The sequence below is a fragment of the Hypanus sabinus genome, chromosome 23 (assembly GCF_030144855.1).
Source record: "Hypanus sabinus isolate sHypSab1 chromosome 23, sHypSab1.hap1, whole genome shotgun sequence".
NCBI lineage: Eukaryota > Metazoa > Chordata > Chondrichthyes > Myliobatiformes > Dasyatidae > Hypanus > Hypanus sabinus.
In genome coordinates, this window is record NC_082728.1 from 20,022,754 (window position 1) to 20,041,489 (window position 18,736).

Below are 18,736 nucleotides of genomic sequence, written 5' to 3' on the forward strand. Positions count from 1 at the left end.
ATAGGCAATTAAAATATTTATCATACTTGGTCAGGTTGACTCACACCTGACAATGCAGTCGTATTCAGTAGGGATGGATCGATGCTTAGGGGAGTGACCGGGAAGGATAATGTGTTTTTTTCCTCTCTGAACTCACAGAAGCGTTTCCCAAACGATGTTTGCATTGCGATGATTGCAGAATGTAAATACTCCGAATTTATCATGTCATGACCTTGTTTGAACTCTCTCAAATTGGGGAAGTGAGACAATGTGCCTTTCTGTAAATCTCTGGCAAGCAACGTCAACTTGCGCTCGAATGCCAAAACATCCTCCAACATGTGCAGGGCTGCACGTCCTTACCCCGTTGAAGAGCTGTGTTCAGCGTGTTCAGGTGCGCTGTCATGTCTACCATGAAGTGTAGCTTTTCCAGCCACTCTGGCTGTTCCAGCTCAGGAAAGTTGAGCCCTTTGCTGCCCAGGAAAGTTTTCACTTCTTCCAGACACGCGACAAAGCGTTTCAGCACCTCCCCTCTGGACAGCCAGCGATAAAAACACGTTGTAGCGGTGTGCTACACGCAGTCAGTAAACTGCAGTCAAAGATAGCTTTATTCGAACTAAACAGCCTTGCTTTTAAGCCTCCCTCAACCCGCCCCCCCCCCCATGGGCGCGGATGCTGCAAAAGACACGTACTCACAAACCCCCGTAGGCTATCTCCCTTAGCCTGAACGCTGGCTAATTGTGAGCCGGTTCGGATGTGTCAGGAAATGGGTCGCCACAACATCTTATTTATTCTGTACAAGATCACCATAATCTTCAAATTTAGAATTACATTTCAAAAACTAACAAACTAACATAAAATACATTTTAATTAAATACTGAGCATGTAGCGGTGTGCTACACGCAGCGCTAAAATTACGACACGGAGTCGGTAACTGCAGTCGACGGAAAAAACTTTATTCGAAATCTTCAGCCTCACTTTTAAGCCTCCCTCAACCGGCCCCCCATGGCGCAGAGGCTCCAAAGCTCTGTGCTCGCAAACCCCCGTAGGCTATCTAATTGTGAGTCGGTTCGGATGTGCCAGGAAAAGGGTCGCCACAACCAATTATTTCCCAAAGCAACAGGGAGCCGCAGCACAGACGTAAAAGAGCCACATGTGGCTCCGGAGCCGCGGGTTGCCGACCCCCGGCCTAGGCCATACAAACATCCAGGTCAGGATGCTGATTATTGACTATAGCTCAGCGTTTAACACAGTCCTGATCAAAAAACTACAGAACCTGGGCCTCTATACCTTCCTCTGCAAGTGGATCCTCAACTTCCTAACCGGAAGACTACAATCCGTGCAGTTAGTTTCTTTTAAAAACATTTCCCCCTCGCTGATGATCAACATTGGGGCACTTCAGGGATGTGTGCGTAACTCACTGCTCTATTCAAGCCAAGTCACTTTTTATTGTCATTTTGACCATAACTGCTGGTACAGTACACAGTAAAAATGAGACAACGTTTTTCAGGACCATGGTGCTACATGAACAATACAAAAACTACACTAGACTACAGACATACCCAGGACTGCATAAAGTACACATAACAGTGCAGGCATTACAACAAATAATAAACAAGACAATAGGCACAGCAGAGGGTAGTAGGTTGGTAGTTCGATGGGCTTGTGGGAAAATCTGTTACATAAATAAACAGCTGAATGACGGCATCCGGGCTTCATGTCTGTTTCTGTATTCCTGCCGAGTATTTAGTTGCCACAGATGTAGTCCAATTTAATGTCCATTGGAGAGCAGAATGGACGAGAGAGCCAGCTGCCTCGGGCTTGCTTTTCTCCTGGCACAGACTCCTGCCCGCTCGCCTCACTTCCGCTTCCTCGCACATCGCTTTCGACGTCCTCATCTCCAGCCACCAGCATCAGGCGACTCCCAGGACTACTGGCCCAACTCCCTCAGCAAGCCGAGGTCACGCAATCTAACCGGCAGATTTTCATGAAGGTTTGTTTTTGGACGAGCTCTGTAATGTAGCAGTACCTGGCGATGGTAGATAGTCACTCTGTTATCCATTGCCCTAAACCCTAATTGTGCCTTAAAATTAAATTAAAGTAGCACCAGATCTGAATGGCTGCTGCTACCGTGTGCCACACCACCTACTCTTTATACCTATGACTGTGCAGCTAGGCACAGCTCAAAGGCCATCTATAACTTTGCTGATGATACAACCATTGCCAGCAGAATTTCAGATGGTGACAAGAGGGCATACAGGAGCGATATAGACCAGCTAGTGGAGTGGTGGCGCAGCAACAACCTTGCACTCAATGTCAATAAGACCGAAGAGCTCATTGTGGACTTCAGGAAGGGTAAGATGAGGAAACACGAACCAACCTTCAGAGGGATCAGAAGCGGACAGCATGAGCAATTTCAAATTCCTGGGTGTCACCATCTCTGAGGATCTCACCTGGTCCCAACATATCGATATAGCTATAAAGTAAGCAAGACAGCAGCTATATTTCATTAGGAGTTTGAAGAGATTTGGTTTGTCACCTAAAACACTTGAAAACTTCTACAGATGTACTGTGGAGAGCATCTTGACATGCTGCATCACTGTCTGTCTGATGGGGGGGGGGGGGCTACTACTTGACAGGATTGAAAGAAGCAACAGGATGTTGTAAAATGAGTCAGTTCCATCATGGGTATTAGCATCTGTAGGATTTAAGACATCTTCAAGGAATGGTGCCTCAGAAATGTGGCGTCCATTACTAAGGACCCCCATCCCCCAGGACATGCCATCTTCTCATTGTTACCACTGGGAAGGAGGTACAGAAGCCCGAAGGCACACGCTCAGCGATTCAGGAACATCTTCTTCCCCGCTGCATCTGCAGATTTTCTCTTATCAGCAAATCCCAAACATTCTTTCTAATCTATTCACAGTGCAGTCCCATCTACATTAGAGACATCAAATGCATTTTGACAGATCATTTTGCAGAACATTTCCATTGTTTCCAAGGGCAACCCTGAGTTTCTAATTCCTTATTGCCAATTCTCCACCCCAGTCCCATTCTGGCCCTCTATGTAGATCCAATGAACCCTAACACAAACTTAAGGTACAGGACCCAATCTTACAACAAACAATATTATAGTCATCAGGATTCGACATGGAATCCAACAATTTAAGGTAATCAGCCCAGAAACAGGAGCAAGTAGACTATTCAGCCTTTTGAGTTGCCTTGCATGGAGTTCACATGGTTCATTCTGTTCAGTCACGTTGGCAATTGTTCAAAGTTATCATGGCTGTTCCTTTACCTCAATACGATTTTCTTTGTCTCTCCCCATACGCTTTGCTACCCATGCCTTCTTGAAACTCTTTCTGACAAATTTTTGGACTCTGCTTCATATATAACTGCAACATCTTTGGTTAGCCAAGACTGGATCACTTTCTGTTTGTGGTTTTGTGCTTGAAAACTATGCACAACTATTGGATTGACAATATTTGTCATCACATGTTCACCATGCCTTTAAATGAAATTTTGTAGTCTACCCTTGTCAAATCTGTTTCTCGTGTCTTCGCAGTGTCCTGTGTCCGAGTTTTCTTTTCCAATTTTCACACCATTTATTATAAGAGCACCCAAAGTCTATTAAACGCTCCACAGTGGCAGCCCAACAAGCCTGTCCAGCATTCTACTTAAAATTTCTGTCAATTTCAGCATTTTTAATCCCCTAAGGTTCAACATGATTTTCCTCTCTCTGCTCATTCATCACCTGCCACATCTATACTGACCAGCGGGCACCCATTTGTATCCATCCCAGCCTCCAGCTCTACTGTAGCCTTCTATGCTGAAGCGATTCATGTGCTCGTCCAAACACTACTGGGAACTATGCCTCCACCAGTCCTCTGCAGTGCAATCCCCAGTTACTCACCACTCTCTGGATGAAACAAGTTCCCCTCAGAACCTCTCCAAATCTCTTGGCCCTTACGCTCAAAATCCCCTAGATTAGGTGTAATCAATATGGCTTCACCCACTCTCTCTCGGCCAACACCATCTTAGAAGTCAGTCAATCTGTCTCTTAGTCTGAACCATAGTTATTTTTTCCCGTCCAAACTCTGAAACAAGAATAATCTCCAACTTTACCTCCTTCAGATAAAAGGTTATCAATGGAAAATAAAAACTGTCTCCATACCTACCACTTGAGCCATTTAAGATTTCACACATTGTTTTATTTTTATTGCAGATTTGCGGCATCTACAGTTTTTAGTTTATGATCTTTTGACATTTGCATTTCCATCAGAGCCCAAAGGCCACATTGGAGCTGAAACATTAATGTGGTTACTTCTCCACAGACGCCTCCTGAACTTTTGTGCATTTCCCAATTTTCTGAGTTTATTTCACAAACTCCAAAACCCACTCAATCCACACTTGGAAACGAATCGACACCTCCAAGAGGACCACAACCTTGTCATAGGGCTCGGGGGCTTGCGTGCCTCAACGACCCAGAGAGCTACGTTGGCTGGTGTCGGGGGCTTGTGCTTTGGCTCTTGGTAGGGTCACCCACGTCAAACTGATCAAAGAGGGTAGAGGATAGACTTAGTATGATCTCGGTTTGGAGGTTCAGCTCAGGGCTAACAATCCTGACTGGTCAAAAAAAAAATTGTTATGGAAACAGCAATGAAAAATCCTTCTATATCTGTGTACTGTGGCATTTGAGTCTCCATTTGGTGCTTTGGCAATAATCCAAGTCAAAATGAATTGATATTTGAAACTCTATAACCAAGTATGAATATGTAAATACAAATCATGCTTGGCTAATTTCAGAGGGTTGGCGTGCACAAAGAATTTCAGAAGGCATTCCACAAAATACCTGTTTGACAAATTAGAGACCATGAAATTAACAGGACTTAACTGAGGCAATAAACAGAAAGTTGCTCTGAAGGTTTTTTTTTAAGATTGCTGGGATGCCCTGGAATTGGCGTCATTGGACATTAACAAACATGAGAATAAATTATGAAACTACAAAATAAAAAAAAGGTAGAGAGAGAGAGAGATATTTGTCAAGTGAGGTGCAACACCAAAACGTAAAGCTTTGGCAAGAGGAAGAGGAGCAATATTAATCAAATGACACAGGACTAAGAAGGTGTTGGAACAGAGCGAGAATAGGCTTTTTGGAGTGAAGACCAAGCACGATGAAGATATTAAACAGTATCCAGTGCTGCAGGACAAGAAGCACATGTCTTATCACCACTGGATCTATTGGGCATGTGAAAGTGTCTCAAACACTTTACAATGTATTATCTGAGGGAACCTGAGAGGTGTTGATTAACTGCGAGAGTAAGTGCTAAACCGCTGGCACAATGATTTTCAAAAGAGACAAGCTCCACTTAGACTTCTTACATAATATACACTAAGTGGGCGGACAGTAACATAGCAGTTAGCACAATTGCTTTCAGTGCCAGCGATCATTCTTAGGGATTCGATTGCTGCCCTGCCTGTAATGAGTTTGACTGCATGCGTTTCCTCCCACATTCCAAAGGTGCAAGGGTTAGGGTTTTTAAAGTTGTGGGCATGCTATGTTTACTCCAGAAGCATAACAACACTTGCAAGGTACCCTGCACAATCCTCAGACCGCATATGATGAAAACAACACACTTTAGAGTGAGGTTTAATATCACTGGCATATGTGGGCAATATGAAATGTGTTGGCTTTGTGGCAGCAGTACAATGCAATACATAATAATAGAGAAAACCATGAATTACAGTAACTAGTTACATTAGATATTAAGCCAGCTGGTAACATAGTGGCATCAGTGCTGGACTTCAGGGCGAGAGGTCCTGAGTCCGAGTCCACTCTCCATCCGTCGAGCTAACTGGACCTAATTAAAAAACCTGGAGAAGGATGGGCTCCACCAGGTTTCAGATGCCCAAGACAATGAGCAATCACTAAATAGATAGATAGATAGATAAATCAATCGGTGCTAGTCATGACGGCACCCCGACGTGAGTGAGGTAGTGTAAAAAAGTAGTGAGGTAGTGTAATCACTGTGGCTTCTGTGTCAGAAGCCTGTATCTCCTTCCTGATTGCACCAATGAGAAGAGGGCATGAGGGTCCTTAATCCTTAATGATATCCTTAATGATAGATTGCTCCTTGAAGACGTCCTGGATGCTACAGAGGGCAGTGCCCATGGTGGAGCTGGCTACATTTACAACCTTTTGCAGCTTTCTTCAATCCTGTGCAGTAGCCCCCCTCCTCCAATCCCATACCAGACGGTGATGCAGCCAGTTAGAATTTCAATGCACATGTACAAATCTTTTTTGGAAAAAATCTTTGATATCCTTGGCTTTAACATAAAGGAACAACAAGAAGAATGAATCTATATTCCATCTATATAAAGCAGTGGGTAAGGCACAGATGCTTCACACTGAATCTGAGCATCAATCATTATGACAATTGCCAGGACCCTTGAGAGTGTACAAAGAGATTTACAAGCAGGAACATAGGGCTTTAGTTTTATGCAGAAGCAAGAGAAACCAGATTGTACTTGAAACAGAGAAGCTTAACAGAGGACTTAGTGATTTACAAATCAATAAAACAATGTTTAAAATGGCTTCCACTTGTACAAAGATCAGCATTACATTTTGGTTAAAAACTAAAGGAACTAAACAGGAATGAAAGGTGCATCACAGACTGTTAAAATCTCGAACTGACAGACGGATAAAGATGGGGTAAGCAGACTCAATAAAATCATTTGAAAGCAATAAAGAGCAGAATGAAGGAAATAATTCATTCACATAGAAGAGCTCTTTCAAAAAAGGGGTCAGAAAGATCAAATAGCCACATAATAAATGGTGTTTCACTAATTCCATAAGCATATTTACAATTACAATTGTACCAATCAGTTCTTTCCCCCACGGTGATACTCCATGGTGGTACTAATAGCAAAAAACATTGCATTACATCAGCACACAAATCAACAGAGAGCAAATCCTTCTCCTCAGTAAGCCATTAAAATGGAACTTCGTACTCCCAGTAATGGGCTTTCCTACACAAGGGTGCAGCCAACTGTTGTGTTTTAAAAGTTCTAAAACAATGTCATACAAAATAGCAAATAACTATATTGGTATTTGTTTTATATGTAAAATAATCATGTGGTGTCAAAATGATTGTTGTGACGCATCTAGTGTGGTAGTGTAGTGGGTAGTGCTTGTCAACTCTCACTTTCAGCTTCCACCACTGGCTAGCAATCTTGCAAAAAGGAGAGCTGAATGGGCAAGTCGCTCCCTGCCAGTACACAGCCTCTCCAACAGCAAGCCTCACGTAGTGTCTCCTCGCTGGCGACACGTGGAAACTGAACTCCTTTCGGACTCGGACTGAACTACAGGACGGTGAGGAGGTCTGACCCCTGCACGCGTAGCGCACAGGCCCACCGGTATGTGGACACGCACTGGTGCTCGTGAACCAGATCCCCAGCTTTGGATAAATAGCCCCACGGCCTTGTGGGCAGCCTCAGGAGAGACAACAGCTACGGGAGTAAACCCAGATTGGAGCCCCAGAAGTGGCTGGACGTCACTGAACATCCTTGCAGCAGCTCCTGCAGCCGGGCTAATGCCAAACATATTGCCTCACTTTCCTTTGGACTACACTGGTGAGACTGAGAGGGGGTTCCCGACAACTGGACATCTCAGGATCGCCATACCTTCCGCCCAGGCTTGTGATAATGATCATCATCACCCATTGTCCTCCAAAACAGACAGATGCCAATCAATCACAATGATTCACAGTAATTCAAACTGCGTGTTTTCTACCCAAAAGGAAGGAGAATTGAATATGGTCCTCCAAATGTGGGTCAATGCTGTGTTTAGATTTTAGCAGAATCTTTCCATAAACCCACGCTCCACAGTTCTCCGTTGCCTGTTTCTAGTCGTGATTTCACCAGCATTTTTGACTGCAACTTCACACTGTCTCAACACTGGAGACAAAACGTCTACTATCCCCCCCTGAGTATTTATAACCATTGTTTAAAAATGTTAGTGTTTACAAAAATCTCATATTTGCAATGTCACCTCAAAGCTAACAGAAGTTAGATTAAAATTCAATGCTATTCAATATCATTCTCTCATGAGATGCAAACTATTTTAAGCCTACCATTTTACAAACACTACACATCAGTTTACAAGATAGCAAGGTACCAGTGAACAATCCATGTATGCCTGTTCTGGAATAGGTAGCAGAATGCTAGAAGAATTATTACCTCAGATTCAAAAAGCTTGGAAACAGGCTATTCAGCCCACCACATCCATGCTGACCACGGGCACCAATCCATTTTAAAATCGCATTTTGCCCCACAGCCTTCAATGCCCAGTTGATTTAAATCCTCAACCAGAAATGCTGTTATCAACTCTGTTCCAAGCACTCTTTCAGGCGCTGCATGCCAAATGGCTCCAAGGGTAGTCATAGCCGAAGGGTGGTAGTGGGGACGAGCTCCCACTGCTAAACAAATGCTCTTCATGGTGTCGTCTCAAACAGCCTCTGACAACCAAGTCCAACTCCTGGCCTTCACGTGTGGCCTAGTTCTTGTGCCCAGCGGAGCTGTTCTCACTGGCAGGAGAAGGGGCAAAGGCGGGCCACTGGCGCCTTAAAACCAGTTGCTCTGGGCAGATGGGGCTCCTTAACCACGGATGGTAGCTCATCTAGGAGAGGGAAAACTCAGATTTCAAACCTCCGCTCCCTTGCGGCTATACCTGCTCACAGGAAAGACTCTGGGAGTGAACCTCGAGGAAAAATCCAGAGTCCGAGTCCCAAAGGCGGCTGACTGCTGTACCCAGCACCGGCACGGCAACTCCTGTGATGCTGACACCAAACTGTATCAACTTCCGTTGTTCCTTTGAACCTGTCATCAGCATGGAGAGGGGGGGTCCCACTGCATGGGAACAGATGGATCTCCACATCAACTCTGCCCTGGCTTGCACCCTGGAGAGGCCACTCCCAGTGACTACCAGAGGTGCAGCACCCATGGTCGACCACGATCGACGGAGGCCACACGCATACCAAATGCTTACCATTTTACAGGTGAAGATCCTTCTAGACCTGCTCCCCCCTTACCCTAATTCTATGTCCTCTAATTTTATTTACCTTTGATACAGAAAAAACGTTTCCAGAAGTCTTCCCCACCAATACCCTTCAAATTTTATATACACCCTCAGTGGCCAAATACACCTGTACACCTGCTTGTTAATGCAAAATTGAATCAGCCAATCATGTGACGGCTACTCAATACTTAGAAGAATGCAGACATGGTCAAGAGGTTCAGCTGTTGGTCAAACCAAACATCAGAATAGGGAAGAAATGTGACTTTGACCGTGGAATGATTGGTGGGGTGGTTTGAGTATCTCAAAAACTGCTGCTCCTCTGGAATTTTCACACACAGCACTCCCCAGAGTTTACAAAAAATGGTGTGTAAAAAAAAATCAAAAAAAAAAAAATCCAGTGAGCAGCAGTTCTGTGGGCAAAAACATCTTGTTAATGAGAGAGGTCAGAGCCTGACTGGTTCGTGCTGACAGGAAGAGATAGTACCTCAAATAACCACACATTGCCACAGCGATGTTCAAAAGAACATCTCCGAATGCAAAACATGCCAAACCTTTAATGAGTTACAGAAGCAGAATACCACACTGGGTTTACCAGGGGTACCTAATAAATTGGCCGGAGTATATATTCCCACTTAACCACCTCTACTGCAGGGGAAGAAACTTGGCCTCTCTGATCTCCCCTCAGACCAAAAACACGCCATCCCAGGCAACATACTGCTGACGCTCCTCTGCAGCGTCTGTGGTGACTGGAAATGTTGACTTCACAGCTTCAGCAACCTAGACTCTTACCGCATGTGTCCTTTGGTATGCGCCATCTGTTAGGAGTTTGGGTTAGCATGTGATTCCTCAAGGTGCTTTCTCAATTCCCTGCAACATGCAGATTGGCAATCTAATTGCCTGCCAGGAATTGCCCCTAAACTGTAGGCTGGTAGGTAGACTTTGGGGTGGAGAGAATAAAATAGGTTCAGGTAGGGTTAGGGAACTGAGTGCTTGAAAGCTGAAGCACACTTAGTGAGTCAAAGGCCCAATTTCCTGTGCCTCTCTCTCAATGAATAAGACCCTGATCCTATTTTTGCTTCATACAGACATTCAATGTAAAGTTACCATCAAAGTACGTATGTCACCATATAGAGTCCTGAGATTCATTTTCTTGTGGGCATACTCAATACAGTGCCCTGTAAAATCATTCACCCCCCAGCCCTTTGTTCAGATGATTGAGTATTAAAACCAGGGATGTTGATCAATTTAACAGAGTTTTTAAATTTATGAATCACATGCTCCTTTTTTCTCAGTAGAGTGCAAAACATGGAAAACAAAACTGTAAAACGCGAAAAACTAAACATTCAAAATCTGAAATGTCAGCAGTTCAAAAGTATTCATCCCCCTTTGTTGAACCATCTCTCGCAGTATTACAGCCAGTAGTCTTTTTGGGTAAGTCTCTATTAGGTATGCACAACATGATGGAACAAGATTTGCCCCTTCTTACAAAATTGCTCAAGCTGTGCCAGGTTAGTTGAAGAGCAACAAAGAACAGCAAGCTTGAGGTCTTGCCAGAGATGTTCGATTGGGTCAAGGTCACGACTCTGACTGGGTCACTCAAGGACATCTATTTTCTTCATTTGAAGCCAATCCATGTTGATTTGGCAGTGTGATTTAAGTAATTGTTCTGCTGAAAGATGAACTTCCTCCCCAGTTTAAGGTATCTGGCAGAGGCTAACAGGTTTTCATCCAGGATTTCTCTGCATTTAGCAGCATTCATCATCCTGTCAATCCTGACCAGATTTCCATCCCCCCACAGCATGATGCTTCCTCCACCATACTTTACAGTAGGGATGGCGTTACCTGGCTGATGTACAGCATTAAATTTATGCCACACGTAGCACTTAGTGTTGAGGCCAAAATGTTCCACTTTAGTCTCATCCGACCACAAGACCTTCTCCTACGTCTTTACACTATCTTCAAAGTGACACTTTGCAAAGTTTTTATGGACAAGCATATGCTTTGTCTTTAGTCAGGGCTTCTTCCTTGCCCCTCTTCCATAAATACCCTTTTTGTGCAAGCCCTTAGAGATTTTGGAGCCAAGAACTTCATATCCCGTTGCAGCCACCGACTACTGCAACACACTCAGAGTGACTGATGGTGTCAGTGTAGCCTCCCTTCCAAGTGCCATTCTTCTTGGGTGACTAAGTTTAAAGGGGAAACCAGACCTCGGCAGTGTGGCTGTGCTTCATATATCCACCCCCCCCCCCCCCCCGACACTTTTTCAGGACGGATTGCAATGAGCTCCAAGATGTATTCAGTGCCTTTAAGATGGTCTTGTACCCTTCCCCAGATCTATGCTTCTCTATAATCAATTCCCTAACTTGTCTTGAATACCCTTTTGTTTTCATTTTGTTGAAAATCTACCACGCTTCTGGACCTTGCAGAGAGGGGATGTATATATTCCTATGAATTCATTGAAAACTAGTGATCCTCCAATTTTCGACATCAACAAATTGAGTGAGTTGGTAAGGTGATATGTATATTGCACCTCAAGAAAGTTAACATGGTAATTACAAAGAGAGCGAGTACTTTTGAGGCACTGTGAATCCAAAAACAATAACAAAATCAATGACAGGCCTCAGCCAACAGGACAGATAATCAGTGTGCAAATGACAACAAATTGTGCAAATACCTAAAAAAAAAAGGAAATAATCACAATAATAATAAAAATAATAAATAAACAATAAATATAGAACATTTGTGAAGAGTCCTTGAAAGTGAGTCCATAGGTTGTGGGTACAGTTCAGTGATAGGGCGAGTGAAGTTGAGTGAAATTATTCTCACTGGTTCAAGAGCCTGATGGTTGAGCAGTAACAACTGTTCCTGAACCTGTCGGTGAGAGCCCTGAAGTTCCTGTACCTACTTTCTGAAGGAAGCAGCAAGAAGAGAGAAACACCTGTGTGGTGGGGGTCTCAGATGATAGATGCTGCTTTACTGTGACAATGTTCCATGTAGGCGTACTCAGTAGTAGGGAGGGCTTTACCTGTGATGAACTGGGCTGTATCCAAGGGCACTGGTGTTTCAATACCAACCCATGATGCAGCCAGTCAATATGCCCTCCACCACACATCAATAGAAATTTGTCAGAAGTTTTAGATGTCATGCCAAATCTTTGCAAACTTCTAAGGAAGTAGAGGTGCTGCCGTGCTTTCTTTGTAATCGCACTTGTGTACTGCACCCAGGAACGGTACTCTGAAATGACAGCACTGAAGAATTTAAAGTTGCTGACCCTCTCCGCCTTGGATCCACCAGTGAGGACTGGCTCATGGACCTCTGATTTCTTCCCCCTTAAGCCAATAATCAGCTCCTTGGTCTTGCTGATAGTGAGCAAGAGGTTGTTACTGTGGCACAACACAGTCAGATTTTCAATCTCCTTCCTATGTGCTGATTCGTCACTGCTTTTGATTTGGCCAGTGGCAGTGGTGTCATCAGCGAACTTAAAAATGGCATTGAAGTTGTACTTAGCCATACAGCCATGAGTGTAAAACACATAGACCAGGGGCCTAAGCACATAGCCTTGTGGTGCACCTGTGTTGATGGAGATTGTAGAAGAAATGTTGCTGCCAATGTGAACTGACTGGGATTTGCAAGTGAGAAAAATCAAGAATGCAATTGCACAAGGGGGTATTGAGGCTTATTGATTAGCTTTGAGGAGATGATAGTATTGAATGCCGAGCTGTAGTCCATATAGATCATCCTAATGTACGCATCTTCACTGTCCAGAGGTTTCAAGGTTGAGTGAAGTCGATGAAATGGCATCTGTTGTGGACCTGTTGTACCAGTAGATTTACCTTCCTAATTTACCTGCACAGTACAAAGATAGTCACAGAAACCCAACTGCTCAGAGATTTACATTTTAATTCTTTTTAAAACCAGTCTTATTGGCATGGGTTGTTTGTGAGATTCTAATGAAGATATTCCAAAGTATTACAGCATCTTATGAAATATTCAATATTAAATGCAGTCATTTCCACCCAGCTGAGAATGCAATGACACAGTTGTATCACATTTTGTGTTACTGCACCACGGCTCCAACTAGCAGGGTCCGTTCCCAATTTCCAATCCTACCAGGGTGAAGCTTTACCAATCCTTCTGTGAATATATAAAGTGCCTATAAAAAGTATTCACCACCATCTCCCCCCCCAAGAAGTTTTATGTTTAAAAACATTGAATTACGGTGGACTTAATCTGGCTCCTTTGACACTGATCAACAGAAAAAGACATTCATGTCAAAGGGAAAACAGATCTCTACAAAGTGATCTAATTAATTACCAGTATAAAGCACAAGTATTCACTCCCTACAAGTCAGTATGTAGTAGATGCACCTTTGGTAGCAATTACAGTCTTGAGTCTGTGTGGATAGGGCTCTATCAGATTTGTACATTTGGACACAGCAATTTTTCCCAACTCTTCTTTACAAAACCACTCAAGCTCTGTCAGACTGCATTTGGACTGTGAGTGCACAAGTCCAGCCACAAATGCTCAATTGGATTGAGGTCTGGACTCCGGCTTGGCCACTCCAAGACATTGTTGTTTTTAAGCCACTACTATGTAGCTTTGGCTTTATGCTTGGGGTCATCGTCTTGCTGGAAAACAGATCTTCTCCCAAGTCACATTTCTCTTGTAGACTGCATAGGGGGTTTCATCCATATTTTGCTGCATTCATTCTACCCTCTAACTTCCTTCGCAAACCTTCCAGGGCCTGCTGCAGTAAAGCATCCGTACAGCATGATGCAGCCGCCACCATGCCTCATGGTACAAATGATGTGTTTTTGAAGATGTGCAGTGTTTGGTTGATGCCAAACATAGCATTTTGTCTGATGGACAAAAAGCCCAATTTTGATTTCATCAAACCAGCTGACTTCAGAGTAGCCCACATGCCTTCTGGCAAACTCTAGCCAAGATTTCATGAGAGTTTTTCTCCCCTCACCCAACAGTGGCTTTCCTTTTGTCACCCTCTCATAAAGCTGCGACTGGTGAAACAGCTGGGCAAGTTGTTGAATGCGTAGACTCTCCCATTTCAGCCACTGAAGCTTGTAACTCCAGAGTTGTCAAAGGCCACTTGGTGGCCTCCCCCAGTCATCCCCTTCTTGCACGATCACTCAGTTATTGAGGACGGCCTGCTCTAGGCAGATTTACAACTGTGCCATATTCTTTCCATTTCTTGATGATTGACAACTGTACTCCAAGGGATATTCAGTAACTTGGAAATTTTCTTGTATCCATCTCCTGACTTGTGCTTTTCAATAGCCTTTTTGCAGAGTTGCTTAGAGCATTCTTTTGTCTTCATGGTGTAGTTTTTGCCAGCAGTTGGACTTACCAGATACAGGTATATTTTTACTACAATCAATTGAAACACCTTGAAAGCACACAGGTCTCCAAAAACAGATTTCCATTTAACAAATTATGTAACTTCCAAAACCAATTGACTGCACCAGTGATGATATGGTGTGCCATATTAAAGGGGGATGAATACTTAGGCAATTAACTATTTTGCATTGGATATTTTGATCACTTCATAGAGATCTGTTTTAACCTTGACACGAAAGAGTCTTTTTCTGTTGATCAGTGTCCAAAAAGCCAGTTAAATCCACTGTGATTCAATGTTGTAAAATATAAAACATGAAAACTTCCAAGGGAAACAATTACATTTTATAGGCACTGTATGTGTTGCTTCGTAGGTTAATTGGTTCTTGCAAGGAATTGATACAGGGCGGCACAATTGTGCTGCAGTCATGGTAACACTTTACAGTGCTAGGCTGTTTCAATTGGCGATCAATTTGCATCGGAGCCTGTAAGGAGTTTGTGTTCTCCCCATTACCACACAGGTTTCCTTGGGGGGGCACTTCAGGTTCCTCCCATATTCCAAAGAGGTGCAAGTTAGTAAGTTCTCAGCATGCTATATTGGCAGCAGCAACCCCCAGCAAATCCCTGGATGTGTGTTGGTCATTGATACAAAACGACGCATTTCACTGTTCCAATGTACGTGTGACAAAGAAGGCCAACCTAATCAGATTATCCCGCGCACAGGAAGCTGGCGGGAGAACTGGGGTAAAGGGGTCAAAGGTTAAATGGGAGACAGAAGGAGAACGGGGCTGAGAGAGAAAATAAACCGCGCATGATCAAACAGCAAAGCGCACTCGACAGGCCGAAGGACATGGCATTGTTCCTGTTATATGGAAATGCTCTCAACAGCCAACATATTATCAATAAGCTGAATGGCCTCCTGTGTCATAAAAGGAAATAAAACAGGCAATTAAAACCATCCAGAAAATCAATTTAGCATTCAGATTAAACAGGAGTTGGTAATTAGTTCACTTTATTTTTGAAGACTAAGCTACAGTTTATGTTTGTTATGCTTCAGGTGATACATTATCTAGCAGCTTTATTGCTGTCTCCCATATCACAGAGAAAGATTAGGCTTATTTCACTCTTAACAACAGTGATTCTCTAAATGAACACAAAAGAAAGTTCCAGATCTATTCACATGAGTATCATGGCTTATAACAATGAAAAGCAAAACCTCTTTAGATTAGGGAATCGCAATCTGTCTAGTATTTGCATAATAATAGTGTCATTTGAAATGCTATTTTTTAAGATTAACTCTCATCATTTTATATTTCATAGGATCTCTGTATCCAGTGTTCAAAATACTCAAGTGTTCCTCCCATCTGATCGCATCGGTCTCTATTCCCGGAACCCCATATTCGGCTGTCTTCCCATTTGTTACATGTCAGATCAAAGCCTTAGATGGACGATACACACCAGATTTACAACACTGCTGCCATTCAGATGAAACCAACTGCTGATCAAAAGGAGAGTAGGTATCATGAGGAAAAGGTCAAACCTATTATCTGCTTATCCTTCACCCCCTCTTGTATATAGATTGCCAACAATTTAATAAGGGTCAACCCTCGCTATCGGGAAATAACAGAATTTGAATAGCTGCACCAAAATAGACAGACTCGACATTAAATTCACAAATTCAGAACTCAAGGGGATCATATTAAATAACAAAATAAACAATCTGAAATGATTTGAACAATACCAGAAAACACTCAGAATGTCAGATCATATTTAGGAAAGTGTTGCAGGAGCATATTCAAGAGCAGAGTAGGTCTCCATTTCTTGTCAGCAGTGAGGCTCCTCTGCGGCAGCTTCTGAAAAGCTCAATGTGTGAAGCTTCGCAGAACTTGCCGCTAATCATCTATTTCAATCTATGACTGACACAGGAAATGGGCACGTTCCTAAAGCTGAACAATCCTTTTAGCTGAAATAGTCCATGCCCACGTTTACGCTCCACATGAATTGTTGCCATTCCACCTATTCTTACATCATCTTATTCCTTTCCTTCTCATTTTCTTTGATGCCGTTGATTAAAGGAAGATACTCCCACATCTGCCTGCACTGCTCATAGCCTGACAGGCAGTTGAACACTTTCAATTGCGTAAGCAATGACATGTTTGTACGTCTCATCAATACTATCCTTCACCTTGATAAGGATAGAAATAGCACATATGCCACTCCTCACCATTCAACTATCTTCATAAAAATAAATTAATGTCACTAGGTTTCAGTTCAGTTCCATCAACAATATGTGCCCTCAGCTCCTGTCAACTTGGGCCCAAATTATTTACTGATTGAAGGTGGTACTCTTTCTGTCTGCATGACAATGCGACAGAAGGTAGTGCATAGATTAATTTTATCCTGACTTTTGCAGACAAACCTTTCGGCAAGATTCTTTGTACAGACTTCCTTCAGAATATTCTTGTTCCTCATCTGCATTTCACTCCCACAATCGTACGTTTAAGGATGCAGAAACAAATCATTATTCTAGCAAAGAAATGTTGAGTTAGAAGGCTGATGCTGTCATAACAGCTTTTAAACACTGTGTTTAAAGACTCTTTATCCACTCACCCCTGCAGCAAAACCAAGACTTCCATCCAGGATTTGTTTCTGTGTAGAAAAGATAAGAGTAAAATTAAAACACTTTGATAAAAAGGAGAACATTTATTATCCTTCACCACATCAGAATGTCTTTACCAACAATCAAAGACTTCTTAAGTTCAGCCACTTTTCACAAGTCAAACAAGAGCCAATTTCTACGGATCAAGATCCTGCAAAAAGCAATGAAGTCAATAAAATTTGCAAGCAAAGTACATTTTGGTTCTTCAAACAAATATTCTCACTTCAAAATTATCTTTGAAATTGTAGCACATTGGTCAGTTAATCACAAGGCCTCACTTATTGGAGAGCTTTCCCCACATAGTCTGGGATTGGCATTCATGTGCTCTCCAAGCAGGATTTTACTTTTTGTAAGGTCACAGCTTTTAATTATTCTCCACCCATCTTTGGACTGGCAAAACTCACTGCTCAATACAAGCAAAATAAAATTTTTCAATGAAGGGGGTCAAAGTATATTTATGATCAAAGTATGTATGCAGAATATAATTTTGAGATTTGTCTTCCCGCAGGCAGCCACAAAAACAAAGGAACACCAGATTAGTAGAAGTACATTTAAAAAAAAGTAGTAGTAGTATCGTGAACTGCCTGCAGGACATCGTAATTAGTCCCATTGGTCACCGGTGCCATCTTGGCCCCAATTCACATCAATAATGGAGACTAGTTAGATGAAAGAGAAAGGTTCATCTACCCACATGCCCCAAACCCATCTCATTTCCTTGCATAAAGTACAGCAAAATGAGGAACAAATGGATAAATTCAAGAGCAATACAGGCAATACATGCAAACGTTAGGTAGCCTCGCAAGGGATGCCGAAACTATGTTCCTCAAAAATGCTGATTATTCAGTTCCAAATAAGGCTTTGCTACAGTTACCTATAGCTTTTGGAAATGAATTAAATTTCTTCAACTCGAATTCACAAGCAAAGCTCCTTGTGAATCAGCAATGCTTTGAAAAACATGTAACATTCCATGCCATTTCAGCTGTACCTAACCTTTAGGTCTTTAAATAGCACAGATACTAAACTGGAGGAGCTCAACAAGTCAGGCAACATCAGTATGAGAGAGTTGAATTAGTGAGAGGTTTCCATTTCCCTTCTACTGACTATCCAATTTGCGAAGTGGGTGTACTGGAGGTCTGTTGGTATGCCTCTTTGAGGAAAAGACACAAATATCAATTGGGAGGCCTTTAAAGAATATGCTACCAAGAATCTTGGGGCCATATGTTCCTGTTGAAGTGAATAATACACCTGGCAAGTTCAGGGAACCCTGGCTGATCAGAGATATCAGGACTCTCGTCAAGAGAAAGGAAGTCATGGATGAGTAACTACAGAAAGGAGAGAAATCAGGAGAACAAAGAGAGGGAATGAGATAGAGCTGTCCGGTATAGTTAAGGAAAATCCCAAGAGATTCTAAGACTATACCAAGAGCAAAAGGATGACTAAGGAGAGAGAGTAGATTCCCTTAGAGATCAGAAGGTACACCTGTGCCTTGAGCCACCGGAGTTGGGTGGGACTATGAAGCAAATTTTTCTTCAGTGCTTGCTCAGAAGAAAATCATGGTTGTTTAAGAGACAAACGAAACAAGTTTTGGAGAACATTCATATTACCAGGGAGGAACTGTTTGCAGCCTTACAACACATTAAGGTAAATAAATCCCCAGGGACTGACTTGGGTGCATC

At 42.8% G+C, this 18,736-nt stretch overlaps 1 protein-coding gene across 7 annotated transcripts in view; it reads right to left on the minus strand.

The window, feature by feature from the left end:
- Positions 1–18,736, minus strand: part of LOC132380011 (zinc transporter ZIP11-like) — a 795,493-nt gene that overhangs the window by 760,810 nt on the left and 15,947 nt on the right. For 5 of the 7 annotated variants that reach the window (XM_059948461.1, XM_059948456.1, XM_059948455.1 and 2 more), the window contains one exon: positions 17,012–17,050. In XM_059948461.1, the coding sequence (XP_059804444.1) occupies positions 17,012–17,050 (39 nt within the window). Of the gene's footprint in view, positions 1–16,820; positions 16,928–17,011; positions 17,051–18,736 lie in introns of all 7 variants that reach the window. The other 2 variants (XM_059948460.1, XM_059948459.1) reach the window with 1 other exon arrangement.